Source organism: Coregonus lavaretus (genome assembly GCF_964263955.1).
Source record: "Coregonus lavaretus genome assembly, chromosome: 3".
Lineage (NCBI taxonomy): Eukaryota > Metazoa > Chordata > Actinopteri > Salmoniformes > Salmonidae > Coregonus > Coregonus lavaretus.
Genome location: NC_139990.1, coordinates 54,951,865 through 54,979,283, shown reverse-complemented (window position 1 = coordinate 54,979,283; position 27,419 = coordinate 54,951,865). Strand labels below are relative to the sequence as shown.

Genomic DNA, 27,419 nt, shown 5'->3' with positions numbered 1-27,419 from the left:
CACACACACACACACAAGGGCTCTGGGAGCCTCCAACCCCCCCACAAAAAAGATAAGATTAAGCCATGTCAAAAATGTTTAGAATTAATTATCTCAGCCTCATGGCAAAATATTACAATAGCATGAGATTATCTATAAATCTGCAGTATGCCACTGTATTGGCAATGTGGCAAAATGCTAAACGTGCTACTCGTCAACGTTTAGGGATTTCCAGAGGGATGTCCTGTCCATACTCTGAGCTATTTCAGGAGAGGTGACACACGAATACGGTCTTAAAATGCAGCCAGGGCTGAGGGCTCTTGTAGAACTAATCAAACCTGACCCCACCTCCCGGCTCTTTCTCAGAACTGAACCGATGAACAGCTACTCCTATCACACAGGTCCACTATGACACATAGGTCAGCTGGCATCCTATTTTATATCCTTAGAAATATACTTACTAGAACAGGCATCCCCATAATTCTATTTCTGTGTTTACCAATCACCAGGGAGTCACAAACACATGCAAACTGTTGCTACATGCAGTCCCAAGACTTGTTTTCTTCCAGTAGTATCACATAATATAGTTGAATCTCAGATCCTTTTGGCCACGTCATAGTCCTAATTATTATTATATAATTTCATAAACAGGGTTTTCTTCTAAACTCACCAAGAAAAACATAGCAATCAAGGCTTGCAGTGTGTAGGCCAAACTCCAGGTGAATGTATACTGTAATTAGTTCAGCGTTGCACACTTTTCTACCCGTTCATTGACACCTTTCCAAATAATAAATAGCTATGTTTTAAATATATACAAATTAGCATAATCAGATACAACAACAAAGAGAGAGTCCAAATTGGTAGAATTGTAGGTAAGTAAGCAGCATCACTCACTGAAGGTAGATCCCACAGCAATATTAATATTTCAACATCAGTGGACAAGACATGTAAATAGTAAACACTCCTCTTAGGAAATAGGTCCCTTGTTTTGAGTCCACCCCACAGTTACTACAGGTTGTAGCTGAATGTTCAGGAGATTAAGTTAAGGACTGATCTGGGTTCAGGAGAAGAAGCTACGGAGCTGGAACAGGAAGTTGTCCTCCTTGTGTTTACTTGTCCTGCAGCGACCGTTCATATAGTCCCAGGCAGAGCGCTTGCAGTAGTTGTAGAAATGCTCCTCTGCTTTCTTCAGGGTGCTGTTCAGGTCCAGAGTGCCCTGCAAACTGCACAGAGAGAAACACGGAGCCAAAGACTGATGAGTCTGGTTCTATTGCTTTGTAATGGCAAGGCATATAGCAACTATTTGTTTCAAAACAGGTAATCATAGAAATCATTTATATTTCAGAGGATGGACGGACGCAGATACTCAGACATTCAGACACACGCACACCTGTTGGTGAACTGGATGAGCTGCACGTCGTTCCTACACCTCAGCAGGGCATCTCTGTTGTCCAATAATATGGTGGCACAGATGAAGAGTTCAAAGGTGAACTCTGTGTTGACGGCCTGTGCCTCAGACACTGGTTTATCTTCTGGAACCATCCCAGAGCATCCGTTGCCACACAAACAAACAAATCACAAGAAGGACAACATACATTTTACATTTTAGTCATTTAGCAGATGCTCTTATCCAGAGCGACTTACAGTTAGTGAGTGCATACATTATTTTTATTTGTTTTATTTTTCATGCTGGCCCCCCGTGGGAATCGAACCCACAACCCTGGCGTTGCAAACGCCATGCTCTACCAACTGAGCTACATCCCTGCCGGCCATTCCCTCCCCTACGCTGGACGACGCTGGGCCAATTGTGCGCCGCCCCATGGTTCTCCCACCATTGTTATAAGCAAATACAGAAGGACCAAAAGGGGCTTCTATAAGTTCATATTACCAATTGTATGGACATATACACTACATGACCAAAAGTATGTGGACACCTGCTTGTCGAACGTCTCATTCCAAAATCATGGGCATTAATATGCCTCCACTCTTCTGGGAAGGCTTTCCACTAGATGTTGGAACATTGCTCCGGGGACTTGCTTCCATTCAGCCACAAGAGCATTAGTGAGGTCGGGCACTGATTTGGGGCGATTAGGCCTGGCTCGCAGTCGGCATTCCAATTCATCCCAAAGGTGTTCGATGGGGTTGAGGTCAGGGCTCTGTGCAGGCCAGTCAAGATCTTACACCACGATCTTGACAAACTATTTCTGTATGGACCTCGCTTTGTGCACGGGGGCATTGTCATGCTGAAACAGGAAAGGGCCTTCCCCAAACTGTTGCCACAAAGTTGGAAGCACAGAATCGTCTAGAATGTCATTGTATGCTGCAGCGTTAAGATTTCCCTTCAATGGAACTAAGGGGCCTAGCCCGAACCATGAAAAACAGCCCCAGACCAATATTCCTCCTCCACCAAACTTCACAGTTGGAACTATGCAAACATCCGCCAAACCCATATTAGTTTGTCAGACTGCCAGATGGTGAAGCGTGATTCATCACTCCAGAGAAAGCGTTTCCATTGCTCCAGAGTCCAATGGCGGCAAGATTTACACCACTCCACCTGACGCTTGGCATTGCGCATGGTGATCTTAGGCTTGTGTGCAGCTGCTTGGCCACGGAAACCCATTTCATGAAGCTCCCAACAAACAGTTATTGTGCTGACGTTGCTTCCAGAGGCAGTTTGGAAATCGGTAGTGAGTGTTGCAACCGAGGACAGACGATTTTTACGTGTTTAAGCAATCGGCGGTCCCGTTCTATGAGCTTGTATGGCCTACCACTTCGCAGCTGAGCCATGTTGCTCCTAGACGTTTCCACTTCACAATAACAGCACTTACAGTTGACTGGGGCAGTTCTAACAGGGCAGAAATTTGACGAACTCACTGGTTGGAAAGGTGGCATCCTATGACAGTGCCATGTTGAAAGTCACTGAGCTCTTCAGTAAGGCCATTCTACTGCCAATGTTTGTCTATGGAGATTGCATGGCTGTGTGTATCAATTTTATACACCTGTCAGCAACGGGTGTGGCTGAAATAACCGAATCCACTAATTTAAAGGGGTGTCCACATACTTTGTATATATAGTGTGTTTGAAACCATAGGCTGTGTACTGTTTCTTATGTACTGTCACACACGTGACATGTCACTGTCTCACTAGCCTGGGACTTGGAAGGAAGGCCACAGGAGACTACTGTCTCTCCTATACTGTGACTACTGTCTCTCCTATACTGTGACTACCGTCTCACCTATATTGTGACTACCGTCTCACCTATACTGTGACTCAGTGGCGGCTCCTGAAAAAATTCTCAGGAGGGGCAATTTTTCTGATGATTTAGGTGACCTACACACATTTAAAAAAAAGATATGTCCAGCAACAACATGAAGACAGGGGCAGCATATAAGTCAATACCAGAAGCATTTATTGACTGATCTCAAAAGTGTTGGCTTACCAGGGTTGGTGGAGCCCTCAGTTTCATCTTTGCCTCGCAAAGCTAACTCAAACACTCCGCAAAACTTCACACACTGGATTAGCCGGCTGAGGATGTGGCGGTTCTTGCTAATGTCGTAGTAAATATATTTGTTATAGTGAATATGGAATATGATATGTTGAGTAAAATGTTGTGCTAAGATCTATTTAGGTCAGGAGCTGGTTATAAGTTCTGTTCCTATCCAATAACAATGGACAAAAGGGTCCTATCTTGTCAGCCTTGTCAGCAGGTGGCCAAGGACAACACCCACGCCATAGGCCTCTCAGTTCTTCCAACTCACGAGTTCTTGCTCTGAGGACACACACACACACAAACACACACACACACACATCATCACTGTTAAACACACACACACACACATCATCACTGTTAAACACACACACACACACAAAAATCCCCTCTCTTAGGCTGAACATTTGAAGACAGAGAACCCGACTCAGAGCCAATGCAACAGTGACAGTAGCCTGGAGGTGACCTCGCCCAACTCATCAGGACCAATCAGAAGATCAGAACTACTAGATTGAACCTACTTCATTTATTGCATAAAATGTCTGCACACAATGTTTCGGGGCTCTCTTCAGATAATAATAATAATAATAATAATAATATGCCATTTAGCAGACGCTTTTATCCAAAGCGACTTACAGTCATGCGTGCATACATTTTTGTGTATGGGTGGTCCCGGGGATCGAACCCACTACCTTGGCGTTACAAGCACCATGCTCTACCAGCTGAGCTACAGAAAGTGGATACTCATGGATGCGCATTGCAATTGTAAAATGTCAACACAATTGGAGACACCACGTCATTTTTGGAGACATGTTATTGACAGTAAACTATTGTAGATGCGACTGCTAACTAAATAAAACATTTTAGCTGGCTAGCTAATCATCTTAGCTAAATGTGGGGCAAACAATTCAGTTATTTACCGTTAATTTGAGGGATTGGGGTGAAAGAAATCGAGTTACATAGTGATACTTTACGATATACTGTATTGACAATATCGCAATATTTTAGCGCTAGTTGGCTGTACCTGCACCAAAACACCATTATTGTTCCTTCATAGCTTGTTCTCAATCTTTTCACATTGGGAGCCAATTAGTTTTCAGCACTTTTATTTCCATGACTGATCAAAACTCGTTCTCATGGCTTTCTGATCCCTCTGCAACAGACATATGGTGCGCAATAAAATCACAGTATCGAATCGCAATACGTATAGAATCATGAGACTCGCAATGCTGATGCATATATCTTATCGTGAGGTTCCTGGCAATTCCCAGGCCAAGTTCATTTGCCACAACAAATCTCTTCGCTAGCAAACGCGATGTCTTCTCCAAAACGACAATGTGTCTCCAGCAATGTTTACTTTTTTGACGTTCTATGGCATCTCCACTTTCCAAGCATATATGACCACATGTAATATTTTGGTAAGTGATGCAAATAGTGAACTATGTAGGGCCAGGATGTAAAAATATATGTAGCTGCAGCAATTTCTCTTATCTGATATGGTAAGTAATGGGGCTTAATTTATAGCTCCCTAAGAGTTTGACGAACGGGTCCGTGAACGCGATTCCAGATATATTCACCTCTGAATAAACTGCCTTTATTACACCATATCCACATCCAGTAAACTTGTGATTATCAACACTAACCTCATCGTTGTGGCGGCGGACAGCTAGCCTGTATCCCTCGTCATCCAGTTGAGTGAGTGGCAATGTCTTTTTTCGTTCGTACCAATTTTTGGAAAATCCTCGGGTGTAGGACTTTCCGCCTTTAGTAGAAACCTGTTGAATTATTAAATTTGGTCTGGGAGGTCCTAATTGTTTCGTTGCCAATTTATCTTAATTTGTTCGCCGACAAAAAGGAACTTCTTTCAAAGACACAATCGAGTTGGACTGAAGCCTAGCCATTTTGATAGTAGTAGTGAATTGATTGAGGCTGCTACCTGGTCTTTTCTTAGTTACGTTCATTCGTGGTTACGTTATGTATGACGAAAGCGCGTAAGTGCAAGCCCACAGACACCCATAGAGAATGTATTGAAAGCTTTGAAATGTGAAAAAAATAGATTTTACATGACAGGCTATGAGAGACTTCTGGGCGATTTTCAACCTGACTGAAATCGCCCAAAAAACGGGCGGGGCCATTTGAAGCACGACTTTAGCCTGATTTGACATTTAGTGGCTGTCAGATCAGACGTGAACACTGATAACTGCTGTTGCCGTGATATAATTTTTTATAAATTTATAAAAAAACTATTTTTTTATTTTTTTTAATTTTTTTTTTATAATTGATTAGAAAAAAAATCCCTTCCTTTTCCCGTTTGGCAGTGCGTCGCCCATATCGCCCTATTGAACAAGCCGTCCCTGCTGTGACTACCGTCTCTCCTATACTGTGACTACCGTCTCTCCTATACTGTGACTACCGTCTCTCCTATACTGTGACTACCGTCTCTCCTATACTGTGACTACCGTCTCTCCTATACTGTGACTACTGTCTCTCCTATACTGTGACTACTGTCTCACCTATACTGTGACTACTGTCTCTCCTATACTGTGACTACCGTCTCACCTATACTGTAACTACCGTCTCACCTATACTGTGACTACCGTCTCACCTATACTGTGACTACCGTCTCACCTATACTGTGATTACTGTCTCTCCTATACTGTGACTACCGTCTCTCCTATACTGTGACTACTGTCTCTCCTATACTGTGACTACCGTCTCTCCTATACTGTGACTACTGTCTCTCCTATACTGTGACTACTGTCTCACCTATACTGTGCCTGCGGGCGATCCTCTCCTGGTAGCGTGCGCGGTCCACCTGCTGGGAGATGAGCTCCAGGTGGTCACAGCTCAGGATCTCAAAGAGACGCAGGGCATCATAGTGCTCAAACTCCCTCTGGAAACCCAGCAGCAGCCACCTGGGAGAGGGGACACGCATAAGTGTAAATATACACATATTCATGCAAATACACCCCTTCAAATTAGTGGATTCTTCCATTTCAGCCACACCTGTTGCTGACAGGTGTATAAAATTGAGCACGCAGTCATGCAATCTCCATAGACAAACATTGGCAGTAGAATGGCCTGTACTTAAGAGCTCAGTGACTTTCAATGTGGCACCGTCATAGAATGCCACCTTTCCAACAAGTCAGTTCATCAAATGTCTGCCCTGCTAGAGCTGCCCCGGTCAACTGTAAGTACTGTTATTGTGAAGTGGAAACGTCTCGGAGCAACAACGGCTCAGCCGCGAAGTGGTAGGCCAACAAGCTCACAGATGGGAACGCTGAGTGCTGAAGCGCGTAAAAATCGTCTGTCCTCGGTTGCAGCACTCACTACTGAGTTCCAAACTGCCTCTGAAAGCAACGTCAGCACAATAACTGTTCGTCGGGAGCTTCATGAAATGGGTTTCCATGGCCGAGCAGCCGCACACAAACCTAAGCTCACCATGCGCAATGCCAAGCGTCGGCTGGAGCGGTGTAAAGCTCGCCGCCATTGGACTCTGGAGCAGTGGAAACGCGTTCTCTGGAGTGATGAATCACGCTTCACCATCTGGCAGTCCAACAAAATAATCTGAGTTTGGCTAATGCCAAGCAATGTTCCAACATCTAGTGGAAAGCCTTCCCAGAAGAGTGGAGGCTGTTATAGCAGCAAAGAGGGGACCAACTCCATATTAATGCTCATTATTTTGGAATGAGATGTTCGACGAGCCGGTGTCCACATACTTCTGGCCATGTAGTGTATGTACTGCAAACACATATAAATGCAGTATATGCAAATGTATGTGTTTGTGTGTGTATGTGTGTACGTGTGTATGTATGTGTGTGTGTATGTATGTATGTGTGCGTGTGTTGTGTACCTGTGACAGAAGGTGAAACTCTCCATGCTATCTGTGATCAGGTGGGTGTGGAGCTGTGGGTCCAACTCCTTCAGCAGTGCCGCCTCCAGCTCTGAGTGGCAACAATCAAAAACGTTAGAACATGTGTAATAACATTACCTTATTATCAAGTCTACCATATTATTACACATGTACAGAGAAGACAGACAAATAAAATAAAAACATAATATTAAAACTAAAAACAAACCTATCTTCCTGTGCAGGCCGTCAGCGCGGAAGTCCTTGGAGAACTTCTCCATGTAGCAGGAGAAGCTCCAGTAGGTGTCCACCTCAGAGTCCAGCACCTCCAGGAATCGGCTACAAAGGTCATTCATCCCCTGGGCATAGCTCACCTCTGACCCCCAGCACATCAGCATGACACACACACACACACACACACACACACACACACACACACACACACACACACACACACACACACACACACACACACACACACACACACACACACACACACAGTATGAAGAAAGTAAGTAAATACAGTTACTTTAGCTTACTACTAAGACTAAGGGGATAATCTGAACATGGAATATGTAAATTGCTAACTTTATTGTACATTTTGCATTTATTTCCACGGCAGATAGGCGTGAAAACGTACACGCACATTTGTCAAGTTCGGATTGTGTCATGTTACTCCTCCAACATTTCTCCACTAGAGGGCTCTCTAACGACACTATTTCTTTCAGTGGTTGGGTGACAACCGGCTCATGACTTTGATGACCAGCATACAGTATTTGCAGCATTAAAAACTGAGAAAGGCAGGATCAAAGATAAACAGAGAGAAAAAAATTAATAAAAATGAGACAGAAGAGAAAGAGAGACGAGAGAGAGAGAGAAGAGAGAGATTACCTGGGTGAAAAGCAGCATATGTGATGAGAATATCCCTCAACACCAGCAGATTGCCCAAGCCTTCACCCCTGTAGAAGCAAACAAACCATCAACACTAGGGTTGCAAAGGGAGAGAATGTTAATGGTAACTTTACCAGTAAACTACTGGAATATTGGACACTTTCTAGGATTTTAGGTAATTTTCATAACATGTAAAAGATACAATTATAAAATAATCCTTAATATAACCCATTAATTTATTAATACAGTTGGTGTTTAATATGAGGATTTCAGCATGGAATATCCTTTTTTTTTTTTATACATTTATTTTTTTACTACGGGTATGTACATTTGTCTTTGTTGTAAATGTTTTGGGGCCGAACTGGTGGCAGTTGTGAAAAAAAGTAAATAGTTGGAAGAGCTGCAGAGGTAATTGCAAACAATGTCATCGTTGTTTAGATGCTTTTTTCCTTATTTAGGCTATTTTCTCCTGAACTATATGGTCTATTCACTAGAACAGGGGTTCCCCAACTCGGTCCTGGGACCCCCCCTGAGTGCACATTTTAGTTTTTGCTCTAGCCCTACACAGCTGATTCAAATAATAAAAGCTTAATGATGAGTTGGTTATTTGAGTCAGCTGTGTAGTGCTAGAGCAAAGTGCTAGAGTTCCCAAACTTTCTTTTTTGCGACCACACCATTTAAAGATAGTGATGTAATCAAAGGCCAATGTTTACTTTTTGAATTGGGGCTATGGCAGTCTATTACAAATCAGTTTGACAGTACTTTTGACAATATTTCAATCTAAAGGAAGTATGGTTTGGAGTGACTGAAATGCATCAGAAAGGTATTGGGAAGTTCAGAAGATCATCAGGCAATAATTTTGTATGATATTCTGTGTAGGAAATTACATCATCATTGATTATATTCTTTTCCCCCCAGTCTGATTTAGTAAACGTATTCCTGAGAGTCTTATCTGTCAGTGAAGGGGTCATAATATTTTGTAGCTTAAACCGTTCAAAAAACTGCTCTGTTTATTACAACCGCATCTAACGGCTACCGGAGGTTACTGACAGATCCCCGGTTCTATGAACCGAGCGCAATTTCTATTTAATTTTTGTTGATTTTCTCTCGCGACCCCTAGTTTGGAAAACGCTGCAGGAGAAACTAATGCACAATATGGATACACAAATGAAAAGATTAAGATAATAAGAATATCTATTTTTTTGTTATTTACAGTTGAAGTCGGAAGTTTACATACGCCTTAGCCAAATACATTTAAACTCAGTTTTTCACAATTCCTGACATTTAATCCTAGTAAAAATTCCCTTTCTTAGGTCAGTTAGGATCACCATTTTATTTTAAGAATGTGAAATGTCAGAATAATAGTACAGAGAATGATTTATTTCAGCTTTAATTTCTTTCATCACATTCCCAGTGGGTCAGAAGTTTACATACACTCAATTAGTATTTGGTAGCATTGCCTTTAAAATGTTTAACTTGGGTCAAATGTTTCAGGTAGCCTTCCACAAGCTTCCCACAATAAGTTGGGTGAATTTTGGCCCATTCCTCCTGACAGAGCTGGTGTAACTGAATCAGGTTTGTAGGCCTGCTTGCTCGCACACGCTTTTTCAGTTCTGCCCACACATTTTCTATAGGATTGAGGTCAGGGCTTTGTGATGGCCACTCCAATACCTTGACTTTGTTGTCCTTAAGCCATTTTGCCACAACTTTGGAAGTATGCTTGGGGTCATTGTCCATTTGGAAGACCCATTTGCGACCAAGCTTTAACTTCCTGACTGATGTCTTGAGATGTTGCTTCAATATATCCACATAATTTTCCTTCCTCATGATGCCATCTATTTTGTGAAGTGCAAACATCCCTCCTGCAGCAAAGCACCCCCACAGCACGATGCTGCCACCCCCGTGCTTCACGGTTGGGATGGTGTTCTTCGGCTTGCAAGCAACGCCCCTTTTCCTCCAAACATAACGATGGTCATTATGGCCAAACAGTTCTATTTTTGTTTCATCAGACCAGAGGACATTTCTCCAAAAAGTACGATATTTGTCCCCATGTGCAGTTGCAAACCGTAGTCTGGCTTTTTTATGGCGGTTTTGGAGCAGTGGCTTCTTCCTTGCTGAGCGGCCTTTCAGGTTATGTCGATATAGGACTCGTTTTACTGTGGATATAGACACTTTTGTACCTGTTTCCTCCAGCATCTTCACAAGGTCCTTTGCTGTTGTTCTGGGATTGATTTGCACTTTTCGCACCAAAGTACGTTAATCTCTAGGAGACAGAACACGTCTCCTTCCTGAGCGGTATGACGGCTGCGTGGTCCCATGGTGTTTATACTTACGTACTATTGTTTGTACAGATGAACGTGGTACCTTCAGGCGTTTGAAAATTGCTCCCATGGATGAACCAGACTTGTGGAGGTCTACAATTTTTCTTCTGAGGTCTTGGCTGATTTCTTTTGATTTTCCCATGCTGTCAAGCAAAGAGGCACTGAGTTTGAAGGTAGGCCTTGAAATACATCCACAGGTACACCTCCAATTGACTCAAATGATGTCAATTAGCCTATCAGAAGCTTCTAAAGCCATGACATCATTTTCTGGAATTTTCCAAGCTGTTTAAAGGCACAGTCAACTTAGTGTATGTAAACTTCTGACCCAATGGAATTGTGATACAGTGAATTATAAGTGAAATAATCTGTCTGTAAACAATTGTTGAAAAAATGACTTGTGTCATGCACAAAGTAGATGTCCTAACTGACTTACCAAAACTATAGTTTGTTAACGAGAAATTTGTGGAGTGGTTGAAAAACAAGTTTTAATGACTCCAACCTAAGTGTATGTAAACTTCCGACTTCAACTGTAAGTATAAATGACCAAAGTTACCATAGCTTGCCATAAATGACCTGTTAACTAAAATTTGGTAACTTTGGTAAATCACCAGTAGATTTGCAACCCTCATTAATACAAATCAAATACACTGATACCTCGTATAAAAAGACAGTGTGAACCTTAAAATGAGCAACTGCATGTAGCCTACTGGCTTTATATGGGTTGTAATGTCAAGCTGAAAACCTTTAACGTATAAAAAAATAAAAAATAACTACACAGCCTTCTTATCCTAAAACCAACAACAGGTAGTCAGTGTGTCACTGCTTACACATGATGACAGAGAACCAACACTTAAGGCCCTACTCCAATATGCCCTGTTGATTTAAGTGTTGAACTGTTTGTAGCTGACAGCCGGCTTGCCAGAGGAGTTTAAACATAAATCCTGTTAAGCTTCCTGTTTCTGCAGTGTTGAGCAATGTTCCCTGTAAAGGCGTCAGCATGCTTTAGTTCGGCTGGCACTGACAACAGACTTTGGCAACCGACTTCGGCTAAAAATAAAATGGTGTGCCCGAACAGCCGAAAAAACCCTTGCCGAAGTCCAAAACGAACAAAACGTCACAAAATGTCATCATAAATACCGGATATAACTTACTATTCGATCACCACAAAGTATTGATTATGAATCTGTGAGCTAATTTCATTGGCCCTCTGCCTCAATGTACAGAGACTGAAGTTGAACTAAAAGGGCGGACAATGAACTAAAGCCACTCACGAGTAGTAGGGTAGGTCTCTGTCTGTCCGAGGCACGTCCTTGTCGATGATTCGGATGGCCTCTGGGAGCTCCTCCATATCAAAGGTCACCCGCTCAAACAACACCTGGGGTCAGGGGTCAGATGGACTATTTCTAAACCCCTGTGTCATCATCTCAGACTTAGGTCTGTAACATACTGTAGATTATAAATGTCAACATGTCAACCTCTGAGTGTGACCAGCTGTTTAGAAATTGTAAAATATAATACTATATATAATATTCCGTAATACAATGACAAAGTGGATTATATTGACATAGGCATGTCCATGACTAAAACACACAGTTTGTTAGCCTAACACCCATATCCTGGTGCAAAATAAATTGACAACATTTAAAACAACCCAAAGCAAAATTACTGTAGTAAATTTGCAAAGCATAGCACTCCTCTTGAACATATTAACTATGAATAAGTGAATGGTCAATAGGGAAGGTGTATGGTACTTTGAATCTCTTATACTCAATAAAAATGCAAAGCGGGAGAAGCGGTTAAACCATGTATTTTGCAGGGAGTTTTGTGTGTACTTTCTGAGGCTGGTGTACCTGGGCCTGTAGCTCCAGGAAGGACAGCCTCTCCCTGACCTCAGCACTCTGGTTCTGAGCCTGCAGCTTTACTCTCTCCTGCCTCACATCAAAGTACTGCACCGCTGCCACCAACTCAGCTAGAAACACACACAGGGAGGTAGGAAGAGAATGGGAGAATTTGAGGCAGGTGAGCGAGAGTGAAAGAAGCAACTTTACAGGAGGAACCGGGGAGAATTTACGAAATTGGTTGAGCTCATAGATTCCAGCATAAAGTTGATGAGTCTAGAATGAGGTGCTGAACAATAATATATGTTGTATGCTAGATAGCAAGAGAAAGAGAAAAAGAGAGAGAGAGAGTACAAGTTTATCTACATCCGGCCCCTACATCCGGGCCCTACCATCGGTGCCATTTAGACGCAGGCGGACGGCGGCAGGAAAAAGCTGCTGCCACTTCCTCTTCATGGCATGGTAGCGGACCTTGAGTTGCTCCTGCTGTAGGGGGCGCTCCAGAGAGGTGGAGCTGCAGGGGTACATCCCAAACAGGAAACGCCACACCGGGCCACGCTCCGAAGGGGACACGCCACCTAGACACACACAGCACAGGTTGAATCCAGATACTTTACAATGGCTTCTTTCCCCCTGTGTGTTCTATTTCCTCACTCCTCATCCTCACTGATGGGAAACAACTGGATAGGTGAGAGATACAATGACATGTCCACTTGGTGTTCTGGATTGGTAGGTCTCTCTTTAGCTTTCCAACAGAATCGACTAAGGTTATAATGGTCAGACCAGGACTTTTGCATTATTTCACAGGAAAATGAAGACTAGACTAGAACTAAAATATAAAAGATAAGCTATTGGATCACTTGGCCTCTGACTAGATAAAGTGGCTAATTTATTCCTAAACAAACTAGGCTTCTCAAGGAATCTGAGTGGCTTATATTGGTTATTGTGCAAAACAAGTCTTTAGCCCCCTTCTTAGAGCTTTGACAGGGATCATTATATAATGTTTTTGCACCATAGTCACTGCAGCTAATGATATCGTGCCAGAGGAGAGAAGGAATGTGCATCGATGAAAGAGAGAAAGAGGGAGAGGGGGGAGATTATTTTTCTGTGTTCCTGGTTAGGTTTTTCATCAACACAGTTACAGTAGTAACCCCTCTATCAGTATACCATGTACCTAGCTCACAGAGCTCTACCTTGCGTGCAATGGAAGCCTCATGACTCTCTCTGAGCTTTTCAGCATGATGAAGCCCCAGGGGTTCCCAAGAACTAAAGTCAGTGGGGGTTCAGTGTTTACAGTCAACACTATGCACCCTGAGTCCTACCTCTCGGTCATATACAGTAGCTGTTTCCCCGAACCACTGATACAGGGTCAGATATTTTGTCATCCCTAAATGGTTAAGGTTATGATTGGTAGTTGGATAATCTGATCCTAGATCTGTGGTTAAGGTCAATTTCACCTTGAGCTTGAAAACCACAAGTGAAGGCCCTGAGAGTACCGGTGATTGTAACTTACTTATGGAGCATTGATGCAAATAGAAGCTAGAAAGTATACTGTACCCATCTATTCACCCATTCATACACTCCCCTCTTGTTTTCCCTCAGGAGTAGCTGTGTGTGGGCTCTTGATGTCATTCCCACAAACCATGACTGATGCATTTCATGTGAATCTCATGATTCTTCCTCCCTCTGAAAATAATCTGTCAGATCACACCAAAGGTCTTGACTGATAACTGTAAAACCAAAGCATTGTCTGTTTCTAAAAGTCATGTTGGGAGTCTTTGCTTGAGGGGTCTCAGTGAGATTTCATACATGGCTCTAGATAATGGTTGAACTGTAGTGCAGTCAGCTAGCTCCTCAGGCAAACATCACTTGACTTCCTCTTGATTTGTAGATATTGATAGAGCAATACCAAATCTGGGAAACCCAGCACTGGGAAACAATTTAACTTTACTTAATTTAAACTTTGTGATAGGCTCCAGCATACTGGTCCATAATGTTTGAATATGAAATAATTTTCAATCAATTAATATGTTGAATTATGAATTGGCAGTGATTCATGCCCATCAGTTTCTCTTTAGAATATCGTATCCTGTTTAGTTTTTTAAAATCCTCCCATCCTTACCATTCTTGAAAATGTGCATCCGCAGCCTGGACTCGTCCACTCTCCCCTCTGCGTCCATAACGCCAGGTAACCCGAGAGGTGTCGTGGATGGAGCAGGTGCGTTTACCGATGGTACTTTCAGCTGGTCTCCAAACTCTGCGGTGACATGATTGACAGGTGAACTTCTTTCCGTTAGCCCATTCTTTTCCTTTGTTTTAATGGGAGTCCCACATACCCCGAGTTCTTTAGCGGTACTTTCACAAACGGGAATATTGTGCGCAGGTGAGGGCGGAAGCCCGTTCTCCTGTAGAGTGTTCATTATGTATATTCTCACTAATGACAAGGAGTGTAAAACACTATCCCTCCTCGTGAAACCGCTTTGAGTGTCCGGTACATTTGTTTGTTTAAAAAAATTTTTTAGTTCAGTTTTACGTTCCTTTCAGTTTTCAGTTTCTGTTTATGATGCCCAGCGCTCCGATTTTAAATGGAATATCCTTCAATACACAGAAGTTAGGACATTTGCCAGTTCAGGCAGGAATCCATATTGTGTAAGACTTCTATGCTCTGCCCACTTTAAACCTCCCGACCAAAGTTCTTCCTGCGAGTCAGTCATATGACTGAACCTTGCTGATTTTTGTGTGTGGCCTTCATTCTGGGTTTTATGTCGGGTTGAAAGCCGCAATTCTTCCCGCTACAGGAGCAAGGTAGTCATTTTAACACCACCTAGTGGTTTTATTTACAAGACAGTTCTGTCTACTGTCTAGGGGTAGGCTACCCATGGTCAGTCTGTCATAAATAAACTTTGAAAGTGAAACGCCTTCATTCATATTCTTGGCTTCTTATGATGGACTAGGCCTACAGATAATCTAGTCTAAACTGCTCTTTTGTCACCCAACACCCAACACCCAAACTGAAATCTTTAGATTTCCTCCCACACTGTGAATGGAAGTGGTCTGTGAAATGCAGATTCAGTGCAACACTAAAAGTACAAACTAACGACCAATATAATGACCATACAATATTTTTGGACTAATTGGATGACTACTTTTTTATTTAACCTTTATTAAATCGTCCAAATGAAAACTTTAGGAACTGATTGTGAGGCCTCCAAGCACTATGACGACCAACAGCTTCACTGCCAGCAAAGCATACAAATAAAATAGTTGCATGTCTGAAGTATTCTCCTCTTCTGTACCTTAAAAAACCCAAAATCATATTAAAAACATTAACTACAAAGGGATGGACAACATCATCTCTATGATAACTTGATACCTTTTGAGCAATACAATAATAAGGGAATACATTTGATATTTTTTGGCCTAATATGTGAAAAAATGTAGGTGTGTTACCTGGGATAACTGAGGTAAATATTAACCCATAAGGTGTAGGCTTAGCCTCGCTGATGAGGAGTCTTGTCCCATTGCCGTGGTACTGCTTGTCCTTCCCATTGACGCAGCACTGCAGAGTGCAGAAGTAGTATCCAGTAGCCAGTGTCATTCAGCTCATCATGATGCCTGTGTCTGTTGTGTTCAGGTCGTAGGTTTTCTGAAACCTCCACTTGAATCGGGGCAAGTCACCCACCTCCCTCCACTCCTTCCTCTGGCCATGTGTGGCCGTGTTGATGTACCACTCTGCCCTGCAGCCAGTGATCAGCTCCCCGCTGTCCGACAGGACACGGCATCCAATGGAGACGATCTGGCCCAGTGTGCCGGTCACCACAGGGTCCTGGTCCACCCTTACACGACAGAAAGCCTGATGAGGGACTGGACAACAGAATAGACAAATACTTGTGACAAATGGTCACATTATGGTATAAATAACTATATTCCTGTCAAGGGGATGACTTTCTTTGCCATCAAGACAAAGGAGAGTATACAAAAGTGAAACTAGATGCACCTGTGTAGATCTCTCCTATAGTCAACATTGGGGTTTGTGTCTGCCAACTGCACAAAACTAAATAAAAACTCAAACAAGATAAAACCATTACCTTTGAGAAGGATGATCACAACTAGGACAATGTGCAAGGTAGTCATTCCTTAGGTCAACAAGAAGGGCCAAATAATTAGCATGTTGTATGATACTAAAAGTCAGATTTTGTGGGTTGAATACTGGAAGAATTCCATCCAGATAATAGATTCAGAGAATAAATGTAATACATGTGTCATTAAAGTCTTACCTCATGCCCCCAAATAGTACTGCAACAATTACGATAACCAACTTTACTTCCTTAAGTTCATTTCCTGATGCTCTACCTACACTCTGAGGAAATATGTTTTCTAGATATGAGTCAAACCCACTGTGGTTTCCAATGTAGCTTTGTGTAAACAAATGTCAATAGGATGTGGATATCAGAAATACTTAATGTGTATGTTTAAATAATTGACCTTGCAAAGGCCTAAACAATATAAAAGTGGTTGTGTTGTTCTACTTTAAAAGTACCAGAGATGGGTGAAAGATAGAGGGGGGAGAGAAAGACAGAGAGGGGTGAGAGAAAGGTAGAGAATTTATCTGAGAGATTTTTTCTGCGTTCCTGATCATGCGTCAGTTACACACATACTCACCCTCACTACCCCACACCCCCCACCCCGTGGCAGCCACTCTCTAGCAGTATACCATGTACCTAGCTAGCTCTACCTTGTGTGCAATGGAAGCCTCATGACTCTCTGAGCTTTTCAGCATGACAAAACCTCTTCAGCAATCACAGGTTAGAGATGATTGTGTTTACAGTCCAACGCTGTATGCCCTGGGTCATATCTCTCTCTCTCATCTCCCTTACTGAGAGAGAGAGAGAGAGAAAATAGAGAGAGAGACTCCCCAGCTAGCACATTTGGTTCCTTGAAAGTTGTGGGAACGTACATTTTTGGTTACCCATTGGTTCTGAGAATGAAGCCATAAGTTTCCTGACCGGTAAAACTGAATGTTTTTTAAACGTTCTGAGAACGGAAGTGAAAACTTCATCTGTTCTGGGAATGTAAATTTTTAGGGTACAGGGAGGTTCTGAGAACGTTTCATTATGTAACCCTGAATTTTTTCCTGGGAGGTTTTATTAACGTTATGAGAACAAAAATTATAGGCTATTTGAAGGTAATTAAATAACGTTCGTTGAAAATGTTTCAATAACACTGCTAGCTTAGTTTTGGTTAACTGTTTTGAACACAGATAGGACACATGGAAATTCATTTGTTAAGGCTTTTTTTGAATGTGTTTTTTATTGTTGTGGCACGGCATCGGTGAGATTCAAACCTATGATCTTCTGTTTTCTAGTCATGAAATTAGTCCACTGCGCCACCAGGATATACAAACAGGCCCAATTTAAAAGGAAACAAGCACTCATTAAGATTAGGTGTCGATAGAGAGAGTTTTGTTGATGCTGAGAACGGAATGTAAAAAAAAGAAAAAATGTAACGTTCTTGCCCACAATTTTTTTTCTTGTGGTTTTTATGGAAAGTTTTCTTAATGTTCTGAGAACATGACTTTAAATAGAACCATGAGAAAACCTGTAGAAAACGGTATGCTGAAGTACTGAAATTCCCACCTAAGAAACATACGGTTCTCAAAACGTAATGTGCCAGCTGGGTATCCTGCACCATTCCCAGAATGTTGTGGGAAGGTTGTATGCAAAATAACCATAGGACACCCACGCTCTCACCAAGCTCTAAGAAACATATGGTTCTCAGAACGTTATGTGCTAGCAGGGTCTCAAGTAATTAGCCAACAGTCACTTTCAGTTTACAAATTTACACAAAACTTCCTCAAATTTCTTTTTTTGTAACAGGAAATGTACACATAATACTTTTGACACCACTCTTGTTATAACTGCTTTTAATATATGTGCCGGTGCCATGGTCACTACTAGTGTTTTCCTTGGACCTGTAGCCTTCTGTTTTGGCACCTCTTTTCACCACACAGTGAGTATCCTCCGTGGATTAGAGTTTTTATTATTATTATTATTATTATTATTATTATTTTGTTATTGCTGTTGTTTTATTTTGTTGTTGCTGAACCAACATTATTTCCCGATGCTTTACAGTCTATGCTATGCTTGTTGGTCAGTGGTAATGTTGTATTTGGTTGACACAATTATGATGGGTGCGCCATCTGACACCAGGCATCTTTAACACAAAATGTAAACGATATTAGGAATCTGGTGCGTCATTTGTTAGAGTTAACTTTAAAATCTCTCTGTTGGACCAGATGAGACCATTAATGTGGATTGAGATGATGCTCATTTTGTCTCAGGCCTCTGGCGCTAGTGGTAAGTGATTCATTTTTATGTCAATACGCACTCAGTGTTTCCTTATGCTATGTCTAAACAACACGAATTGAATAATCCTAATACTTTTGTTGTTAATTCAAACACAGGTGTGGATTGGAAAGTTAATTACCCAAAGGTTGTTCCTACCAATATGGAAGATGATGTGACCATACCATGCAATGTTACCTATCCCACGTCCCCATCTAAAAAGCCTATCCAGGCCTACTGGAAACGCCTGGGACCAACTAAACTAAACATCACTGATAATGACAAGAATGAATTCCTCTACCACCCCAACAACACATTCGTCATCAAGAGTTTTCAGACCAGGACCATGCTGATAGGAAATGTCAGTAAGGGAAACTGCTCCCTGGAGATCAAGAGAATTCAAAATGGCGACACGGGGCCCTTCTACTTCAGAATTGCCACTGGAGCCAACAACTTCAGTTTTATTAAAGAACTTGTCTACATTAACATATCTGGTAAGCAGTAGAGGATGCAATATAAAGTGGCTTTGTTCAGTGCAGTGTCATTCATTTGATTTGGAGGAAACTAATTCCTACTGTATTTTTCCATTCAGGAACCTCCGGGACTATTCCAACCATACCAAAGGACAAGTCAAACACAGGTGAAATATTCAGCTTAGAATTTTCATGTACACACAGAATTTAAACTGTTGCTCTGAATCAGATATTACTTTAGAAAGGACCAGTGAACCTGACACAGTTGATAACAGCAATAACAATGCCTTTGTCAAAGGTGAAAGATGGGCTGATGTTGTTTTGTCTTCTTCTCAGTTGATTCCACGACTACTGTCCCACTAACCACAGAACGTAAGTAGACTCTCAGGACCAGTTTCCCAGAACCAGATTAAGCCTAGTCTTGGACTAAAAAGCATGCTATATCTTCAGAAAGTATTCATACCCCTTGCCTTATTCCACATGTTGTTGTGTTACAGCCTGAATTCAAAATGGATGAAATATTTTGTTTTCTCTCACCTACCTACACCACAGGAGGTCGGTGGCACCTTAATTGGGAAGGACAGGCTTGTGGTAATGACTGGAGAGGAATTAGTGGAATGGTATCAAATACATCAAACACATGGTTTCCATGTGTTTGATACCATTCCATTTACTCCGTTCCAGCCATTATAATGAGCCGTCCTCCCCTCAGCAGCCTCCACTGATCTACACACAATACCCCATACTGAGAAAGAGAAAACGTGTTTTTAGAAATGTTTGCAAATTTATTGAAAATGAAATACAGAAATATCTTATTTACATAAGTATTCACACCCCTGAATCAATACATCAATACGTTAGAATCAGCTTTGGCAGCGATTAACTAGGCAACACAGGAACATTCAATGTCGTCTTGGTAAGCAAGTCTGTTGGAAAGCAGACTGAACCAGGTTTTCCTCTAGGATCTTGCCTGCGCTTATCTCCATTCTGTTTCTTTTTATAAAAAAAAAAAAATCCCTAGTCCTTGCCAATGACAAGCATACCCATAACATGATGCAGCCACCACCATGCTTGAAAGTATGAAGAGTGGTACTCAGCGATGTGTTGTGTTAGATTTGCCCCAAACATAATATTTTGTATTCAGGACATACATGTCATTTATTTTTTATTTTTTTTGCAAACAGGATGCATGCTTTGGAATATTTTTATTCTGTACATGCTTCCTTCTTTTCACTGTCATTTAGGTTAATTTTGTGGAGTAACTACAGTGAGGGAAAAAGTATTTGATCCCCTGCTGATTTTGTACGTTTGCCCATGACAAAGACATGATTAGTCTATAATTTTAATAGTAGGTTTATTTGAACAGTGAGAGACAGAATAACAACAAAAAAATCCAGAAAAACGCATGTCAAAAATGTTATAAATTGATTTGCATTTTAATGAGGGAAATAAGTATTTGACCCCTCTGCAAAACATGACTTAGTGGAAAGTAAAAACCCTTGTTGGCAATCACAGAGGTCAGACGTTTCTTGTAGTTGGCCACTAGGTTTGCACACATCTCAGGAAGGATTTTGTCCCACTCCTCTTTGCAGATCTTCTCCAAGTCATTAAGGTTTCGAGCCTGACGTTTGGCAACTCGAACCTTCAGCTCCCTCCACAGATTTTCTATGGGATTAAGGTCTGGAAACTGGCTAGGCCACTCCAGGACCTTAATGTGCTTCTTCTTGAGCCACTCCTTTGTTGCCTTGGCCGTGTGCTTTGGGTCATTGTCATGCTGGAATACCCATCCACGACCCATTTTCAATGCCCTGGCTGAGGGAAGGAGGTTCTCACCCAAGATTTAACGGTACATGGCCCCGTCCATCGTGCCTTTGATGCGGTGAAGTTGTCCTGTCCCCCTTAGCAGAAAAACACCCCCAAAGCATAATGTTTCCACCTCCATGTTTGACGGTGAGGATGGTGTTCTTGGGGTCATAGGCAGCATTCCTCCTCCTCCAAACACGGCGAGTTGAGTTGATGCCAAAGAGCTCAATTTTGGTCTCATCTGACCACAACACTTTAACCCAGTTCTCCTCTGAATCATTCAGATGTTCATTGGCAAACTTCAGACAGGCATGTATATGTGCTTTCTTGAGCAGGGGGACCTTGTGGGCGCTGCAGGATTTCAGTCCTTCACGGCGTAGTGTGTTACCAATTGTTTTCTTGGTGACTATGGTCCCAGCTGCCTTGAGATTATTGACAAGATCCTCCCGTGTAGTTCTGGGCTGATTCCTCACCGTTCTCATGATCATTGCAACTCCACGAGGTGAGATCTTGCATGGAGCCCCAGGCCGAGGGAGATTGACAGTTATTTTGTGTTTCTTCCATTTGCGAATAATCGCACCAACTGTTGTCACCTTCTCACCAAGCTGCTTGGCGATGGTCTTGTAGCCCATTCCAGCCTTGTGTAGGTCTACAATCTTGTCCCTGAAATCCTTGGAGAGCTCTTTGGACTTGGCCATGGTGGAGAGTTTGGAATCTGATTGATTGATTGCTTCTGTGGACAGTTGTCTTTTATACAGGTAACAAACTGAGATTAGGAGCACTCCCTTTAAGAGTGTGCTCCTAATCTCAGCTCGTTACCTGTATAAAAGACACCTGGGAGCCAGAAATCTTTCTGATTGAGAGGGGGTCAAATACTTATTTCCCTCATTAAAATGGAAATCAATTTATAACATTTTTGACTTGCGTTTTTCTGGATTTTTGTGTTGTTATTCTGTCTCTCACTGTTCAAATAAACCTACTATTAAAATTATAGACGGATCATTTCTTTGTCAGTGGGCAAACGTACAAAATCAGCAGGGGATCAAATACTTTTTTCCCTCACTGTATAAATGTTGTTGATCCATTCTCTGTTTTCTCCTATCACAACCATTAAATTCTGTAATTGTTTTAAAGTCACCATTGGCCTCATGGTGAAATCACTGAGCGGTTTCCTTCGTCTCTGGCAACAGAGTTAAGAAGGACGCCTGTATCTTTGTGGTGACTGGGTGTATTGATACACGATCCAAAGTGTAATTAATAACTTTACCATGCTCAAAGGGATTTTCAATGCTGCTTTTTTTTACCCATCTACCAATAGGTGCCCTTATTTGCAAAGCATTGGAAAACCTCCCTGGTCTTTGTGGTTGAATCTGTGTTTGAAATGTACTGCTTGACTGAGAGACCTTACAGACAGTTGTATGTGTGGGGTACAGAGATGAGGTAGTCATTCAAATATCATGTTATACACTATTATTGCACACAGTGAGTCCATGCAACATGTGACTTGTTAAGCACATTTTTACTCCTGAACTTATTTAGGCTTGCCATAACAAAGGTGTTGAATACTTACTGACTCAAGACATTTCAGCTTTTCATGTTCTAAAAACATAATTCCACTTGGACATTATGTGGTATTGTGTGTAGGCCAGTGACACAAAATCTCAATTTAATCAATAAAACATTCAGGCTGTAACACAACAAAATGTGGAAAAAGTCAAGGGGTGAGAATACTTTCTGAAGGCACTGTATCTCTTCTACAACGCCCGGAAATCTGCCCCTTTTATTCTCTGTACCCAACGCACTAGAAGACCAGTTCTTAAAAGCCTTTAGCCGTATCCTTGTTCTTTTCCTCCTCTGTTCCTCTGGTGATGTAGAGATTAACCAAGGCCCTGTAGCCCCCAGTATCACTCCTACTCCCCAGGCGCTATCATTTGTTGACTTCTGTAACCGCAAAAGCCTTGGATTCTTGCATGTTAACATTAGAAGCCTCCTCCCTAAGTTTGAGTTATTCACTGTGTTAGCACACTCCGCCAACCCTGATGTTCTAGCAGTGTCTGAATCCTGGCTTAGGAAGGCCACCAAAGATTCAGAAATTTCCATTCCCAACTACAACATGTTCCGTCTAGATAGAACTGCCAAAGGGGGCGGAGTTGCAATCTACTGTAGAGATAGCCTGCAGAGCTCTATCATACTATCCAGGTCTGTGCACAAACAGTTTGAGCTTCTACTTCAAAAAATCCACCTTTCCAGAAATAAGTCTCTCACCGTTGCCGCTTGCTACAGACCCCCCTCAGCCCCCAGCTGTGCCCTGGACACCATATGTGAATTGATTGCCCCTCATCTATCCTCAGAGTTCGTATTGCTTGTTGACCTAAACTGGGATATGCTTAACACCCCGGCCGTCCTACAATCTAAACTAGATGCCCTCAATCTCACACAAATTATCATGGAACCTACCAGTTACAACCCTAAATCCGTTAACATGGGCACCCTCATAGATATCATCCTGACTAATTTACCCTCTAAATACACCTCCGTTGTCTTCAACCAGGATCTCAGCGATCACTGCCTCATTGCCTGCGTCCGTAATGGGTCTGCGGTCAAACGACCACCCCTCATCACTGTCAAACGCTCCCTAAAACACTTCAGCGAGCAGGCCTTTCTAATTGACCTGGCCCGGGTATCCTGGATGGATATTGACCTCATTCCGTCAGTAGAGGATGCCTGGTTGTTCTTTAAAAGTGCTTTCCTCTCCATCTTAAATAAGCATGCCCCATTCAAAAAATTCAGAACTAAGAACAGATATAGCCCCTGGTTCACCCCAGACTTGACTGCCCTTGACCAGCACAAAAATATCCTGTGGCGTACTACATTAGCATCGAACAGCCCCTGCAATATGCAACTTTTCAGGGAAGTCAGGAACCAATATACACAATCAGTTAGGAAAGCAAAGGCTAGCTTTTTCAAACAGAAATTTGCATCCTGTAGCATTACATTTACATTTGACATTTAAGTCATTTAGCAGACGCTCTTATCCAGAGCGACTTACAGTTAGTGAATGCATACATCTATTTTTTATTTTATTTTTTCATACTGGCTAGGAAACACTGTCACTACCGATAAATCTACGATAATCGAAAATTTCAACAAGCATTTTGCTACGGCTGGCCATGCTTTCCACCTGGCTACCCGTACCCCGGCCACCAGCTCTGCACCCTCCGCTACAACTTGCCCATGCCCCCCCCCGCTTCTCCTTCACCCAAATTCAGATAGCTGATGTTCTGAAAGAGCTGCAAAATCTGGATCCCTACAAATCAGCTGGGCTAGACAATCTGGACCCTTTCTTTCTAAAATTAGCGGCCGAAATTGTCGCAACCCCTATTACCAGCCTGTTCAACCTCTCTTTCGTATCGTCTGAGATCCCCAGAGATTGGAAAGCTGCCGCGGTCATCCCCCTCTTCAAAGGGGGTGACACTCTAGATCCAAACTGTTACAGACCTATATCCATCCTGCCCTGCCTTTCGAAAGTATTTGAAAGCCAAGTTAACAAACAGATCACCGACCATTTCGAATCCCACCGTACCTTCTCCGCCATGCAATCTGGTTTCCGTGCTGGTCATGGGTGCACCTCAGCCACGCTCAAGGTCCTAAACGATATTATAACCGCGATTGATAAAAGACAGTACTGTGCAGCCGTCTTCATCCACCCGGCTCCGTCAATCACCGCATTCTTATTGGCAGACTAAATAGCCTTGGTTTCTCAATTGACTGCCTCGCCTGGTTCACCAACTACTTCTCAGATAGAGTTCAATGTGTCAAATCGGAGGGCCTGTTGTCTGGACCTATGGCAGTCTCTATGGGGGTGCCACAGGGTTCAATTCTTGGGCCGACTCTATTCTCTGAGTATATCAATGATGTCGCTCTTGCTGCTGGTGACTCTCAGATCCACCTCTACGCAGACGACACCATTTTGAATACATCTGGCTCTTCATTGGACACTGTGTTAACAAACCTCCAAACGAGCTTCAATGCCATACAGCACTCCTTCCGTAGCCTCCAACTGCTCTTAAACGCTAGTAAAACTAAATGCATGCTCTTCAATCGAACGCTGCTTGCACCCGCCCGCCCGACTTGAATCACTACTCTCGGCGGGTCTGACTTAGAATATGTGGACAACTACAAATACCTAGGTGTCTGGTTAGACCGTAAACTCTCCTTCCAGACTCACATTAAGCATCTCCAATCCAAAGTTAAATATAGAATCAGCTTCCTATTTCGCAACAAAGCCTCCTTCACTCATGCTGCCAAACATGCTCTCATAAAACTGACTATTCTACCGATCCTTGACTTTGGCGATGTCATTGACAAAATAGCCTCCAACACTCTACTCAGCAAATTGGATGTAGTCTATCACAGTGCCATCCGTTTTGTCACCAAAGCCCCATATACTACCCACCATTGTGACCTGTACGCTCTCGTTGGCTGGCCCTCACTACATATTCGTCACCAAACCCACTGGCTCCAGGTCATCTATAAATCACTGCTAGGCAAATCTCCGCCTTATCTTAGCTCATTGGTCACCATAGCAACACCCACCCGTAGTATGCACTCCAGCAGGTATATCTCACTGGTCATCCCCAAAGCCAACACCTGCTTTGGCCGCCATTCCTTCCAGTTCTCATCTTCTGCACATCTATCATTCCAGTGTTAATACTAAATTATAATGATTTTGCACTATGGCCTATTTATTGCCTTACCTCCATAACTTACTACATTTGCACACACTGTATATAGATTTTCTATTGTGTTATTGACTGTACGTTGTGTTTATCCCATATGTAATTCTGTGTTGTTGTTGTTTTTATTGCACTGCTTTGCTTTATCTTGGCCAGGTCGCAGTTGTAAATGAGAACTTGTTCTCAACTGGCTTACCTGGTTAAATAAAGGTTAAATAAATAAATAAAAACTCAATTTGAGAAAGGGTCTGTTGATTTTGCGTTGGGAGGCAGGTAGCTTAGCAGTTAAGAGCGTTGGGCTGGTAACCGAAAGGTTGGTGGTTTGAATCCTTGAGCTGTGAAAAATCTTGAGCAAGGCACTTAACGATAACTGCTCCGTCGCTCTGGATAAATGTGTCTGCTAAATGACTAACGTAAAAAATATAAATTTAAAGAGTGAATTAATAAATATTCCTCAGTCCTAATCAGAATGTTTTTCACAGTGCGTGAGGAAGGGCTGTCCATGACCATATCTATTGCCATTGCGGTCCCAGTGGTTGCAGTTCTACTGGTTTCTGTATTGGGGAGTGTTTGGTTCTTCAAGTACAGGAAAAGGTGGGTCCGGTTGATGGGTGTCCCCAGAGGGATGCTCTCAAGTTTGACTGACATTGATCAATTTCATTAGCAACATGATGTCCTCTGCCTTCTATTAATCGTTGCAGATACATTTTAAATATATTTTTCCAACATTCACTAAAATAACAACAGAATTGATTTTATAGGTCCAGGTGTGTCGTCACTAAGCAAGAGTCTGGATATTATGCTAATTTCACCATCACATCTCCAACGACCAAACCTGAAAGGTATGCTTAAAACTATGAAACATTCTTTAGTAAATTGCTAGTTTGACATATTTCATTTTTTCTTCTGAACGTTACTCTAAAATGTGTTCTTTGAGTTGACCTACAGTGTCAGTGAACTACTTGTCTTCCCCTATCTCCACAGAGTCAAAACTACAAAGAAGAAAGATGACACCCAAGTTCCTCCTCCAAAGGTCATCGATGAGCCCGTCTATGGCAACGTCCAGGTACATTACAGCACCCTGAGCAGATCTGTTTTAAACTGACAGTACTCTTTATAGTGATAGTATACGTAGACTGTTGATAAGTCATCAGCTTTGGACCTAATGGTCTTTACCCACTGGGCACACACTGGTTGACTCAACGTTCCCACGTCATTTCAATTACATGACATTTAAGCAACGTGAAATAGACGTTGAGTTGACGTCTGTGGCCAGTGGGTAATATATATGTTTACCATGATAGCCATTTAGTGTTGTGCTCATAGCTTCATGATATACCTTTCCCTACCTTCCCTGCCTGATTTCCCCATTTCTCTTTACAGGGTCCAAACGATCCGATGAACAGTATGGATCAAATGGACAGTGTATATGCAAATGTTGATGATGTAAAACAGTGATAAAGCCGCAACTCAGACAACAGCATTGCTTAATAATACTTGTTGTGTGTTTGTTTGTTTTTATCTTGATTGTTTTCTTGTCTAAAGGCAGCTTACAGAGTGTCAGCCCTCATTTCTCACATCCTGTTTGACTTTCACTTGGTTAGACAATAATATGTGCAGTTTGTTTGTTAAATGTAATATACAGTGGGGAGAACAAGTATTTGATACACTGCCGATTTTGCAGGTTTTCCTACTTA

General features: G+C 42.2%; 2 protein-coding genes across 3 annotated transcripts; one reads left to right on the top strand and one right to left on the bottom strand.

Annotated features, from left to right (window-relative positions):
* Positions 1-6: 6 nt before the first annotated feature.
* On the bottom strand, positions 7-15,011 carry LOC311123400 (TBC1 domain family member 15-like). Of its 2 annotated transcripts, XM_084158176.1 has the most exons (10): positions 14,489-15,011; positions 12,759-12,944; positions 12,379-12,497; positions 11,800-11,903; positions 8,208-8,275; positions 7,546-7,692; positions 7,320-7,410; positions 6,233-6,381; positions 1,370-1,511; positions 7-1,202 (listed from the first exon to the last, which is right to left on the bottom strand). In XM_084158176.1, the coding sequence occupies exons 1-10, from the start codon at positions 14,784-14,786 to the stop codon at positions 1,040-1,042; spliced, it is 1,467 nt and encodes a 488-aa protein (XP_084014302.1). In that variant the 5' UTR covers positions 14,787-15,011; the 3' UTR covers positions 7-1,039. The 2 variants fall into 2 exon arrangements, with proteins under 2 accessions (XP_084014302.1, XP_084014303.1); XM_084158177.1 differs by lacking the exons at positions 7-1,202; positions 1,370-1,511 and adding an exon at positions 3,665-3,748.
* Positions 14,580-27,419, top strand: LOC311123418 (uncharacterized protein). The gene is made up of 10 exons (XM_084158178.1): positions 14,580-14,644; positions 18,324-18,375; positions 18,662-18,722; positions 18,830-19,204; positions 19,303-19,350; positions 19,520-19,555; positions 26,205-26,316; positions 26,484-26,564; positions 26,707-26,788; positions 27,106-27,419. The coding sequence occupies exons 1-10, from the start codon at positions 14,634-14,636 to the stop codon at positions 27,178-27,180; spliced, it is 933 nt and encodes a 310-aa protein (XP_084014304.1). The 5' UTR covers positions 14,580-14,633; the 3' UTR covers positions 27,181-27,419.

Coding starts and splice junctions, on each gene's coding strand:
- LOC311123400 (XM_084158176.1), bottom strand. CDS start 14,786: ATGAACACTCTACAGGAGAACGGGCTTCCGCCCTCACCTGCGCACAAT. Junction 11,904..12,378: donor TCCTGGAGCTACAGGCCCAG/GTACACCAGCCT, acceptor CCCTGACCCCAG/GTGTTGTTTGAGCGGGTGAC. Junction 6,382..7,319: donor AGTTTCACCTTCTGTCACAG/GTACACAACACA, acceptor CCCCTCTCCCAG/GTGGCTGCTGCTGGGTTTCC.
- LOC311123418 (XM_084158178.1), top strand. Junction 26,565..26,706: donor CCAACGACCAAACCTGAAAG/GTATGCTTAAAA, acceptor CTATCTCCACAG/AGTCAAAACTACAAAGAAGA. Junction 26,789..27,105: donor CCGTCTATGGCAACGTCCAG/GTACATTACAGC, acceptor TTCTCTTTACAG/GGTCCAAACGATCCGATGAA.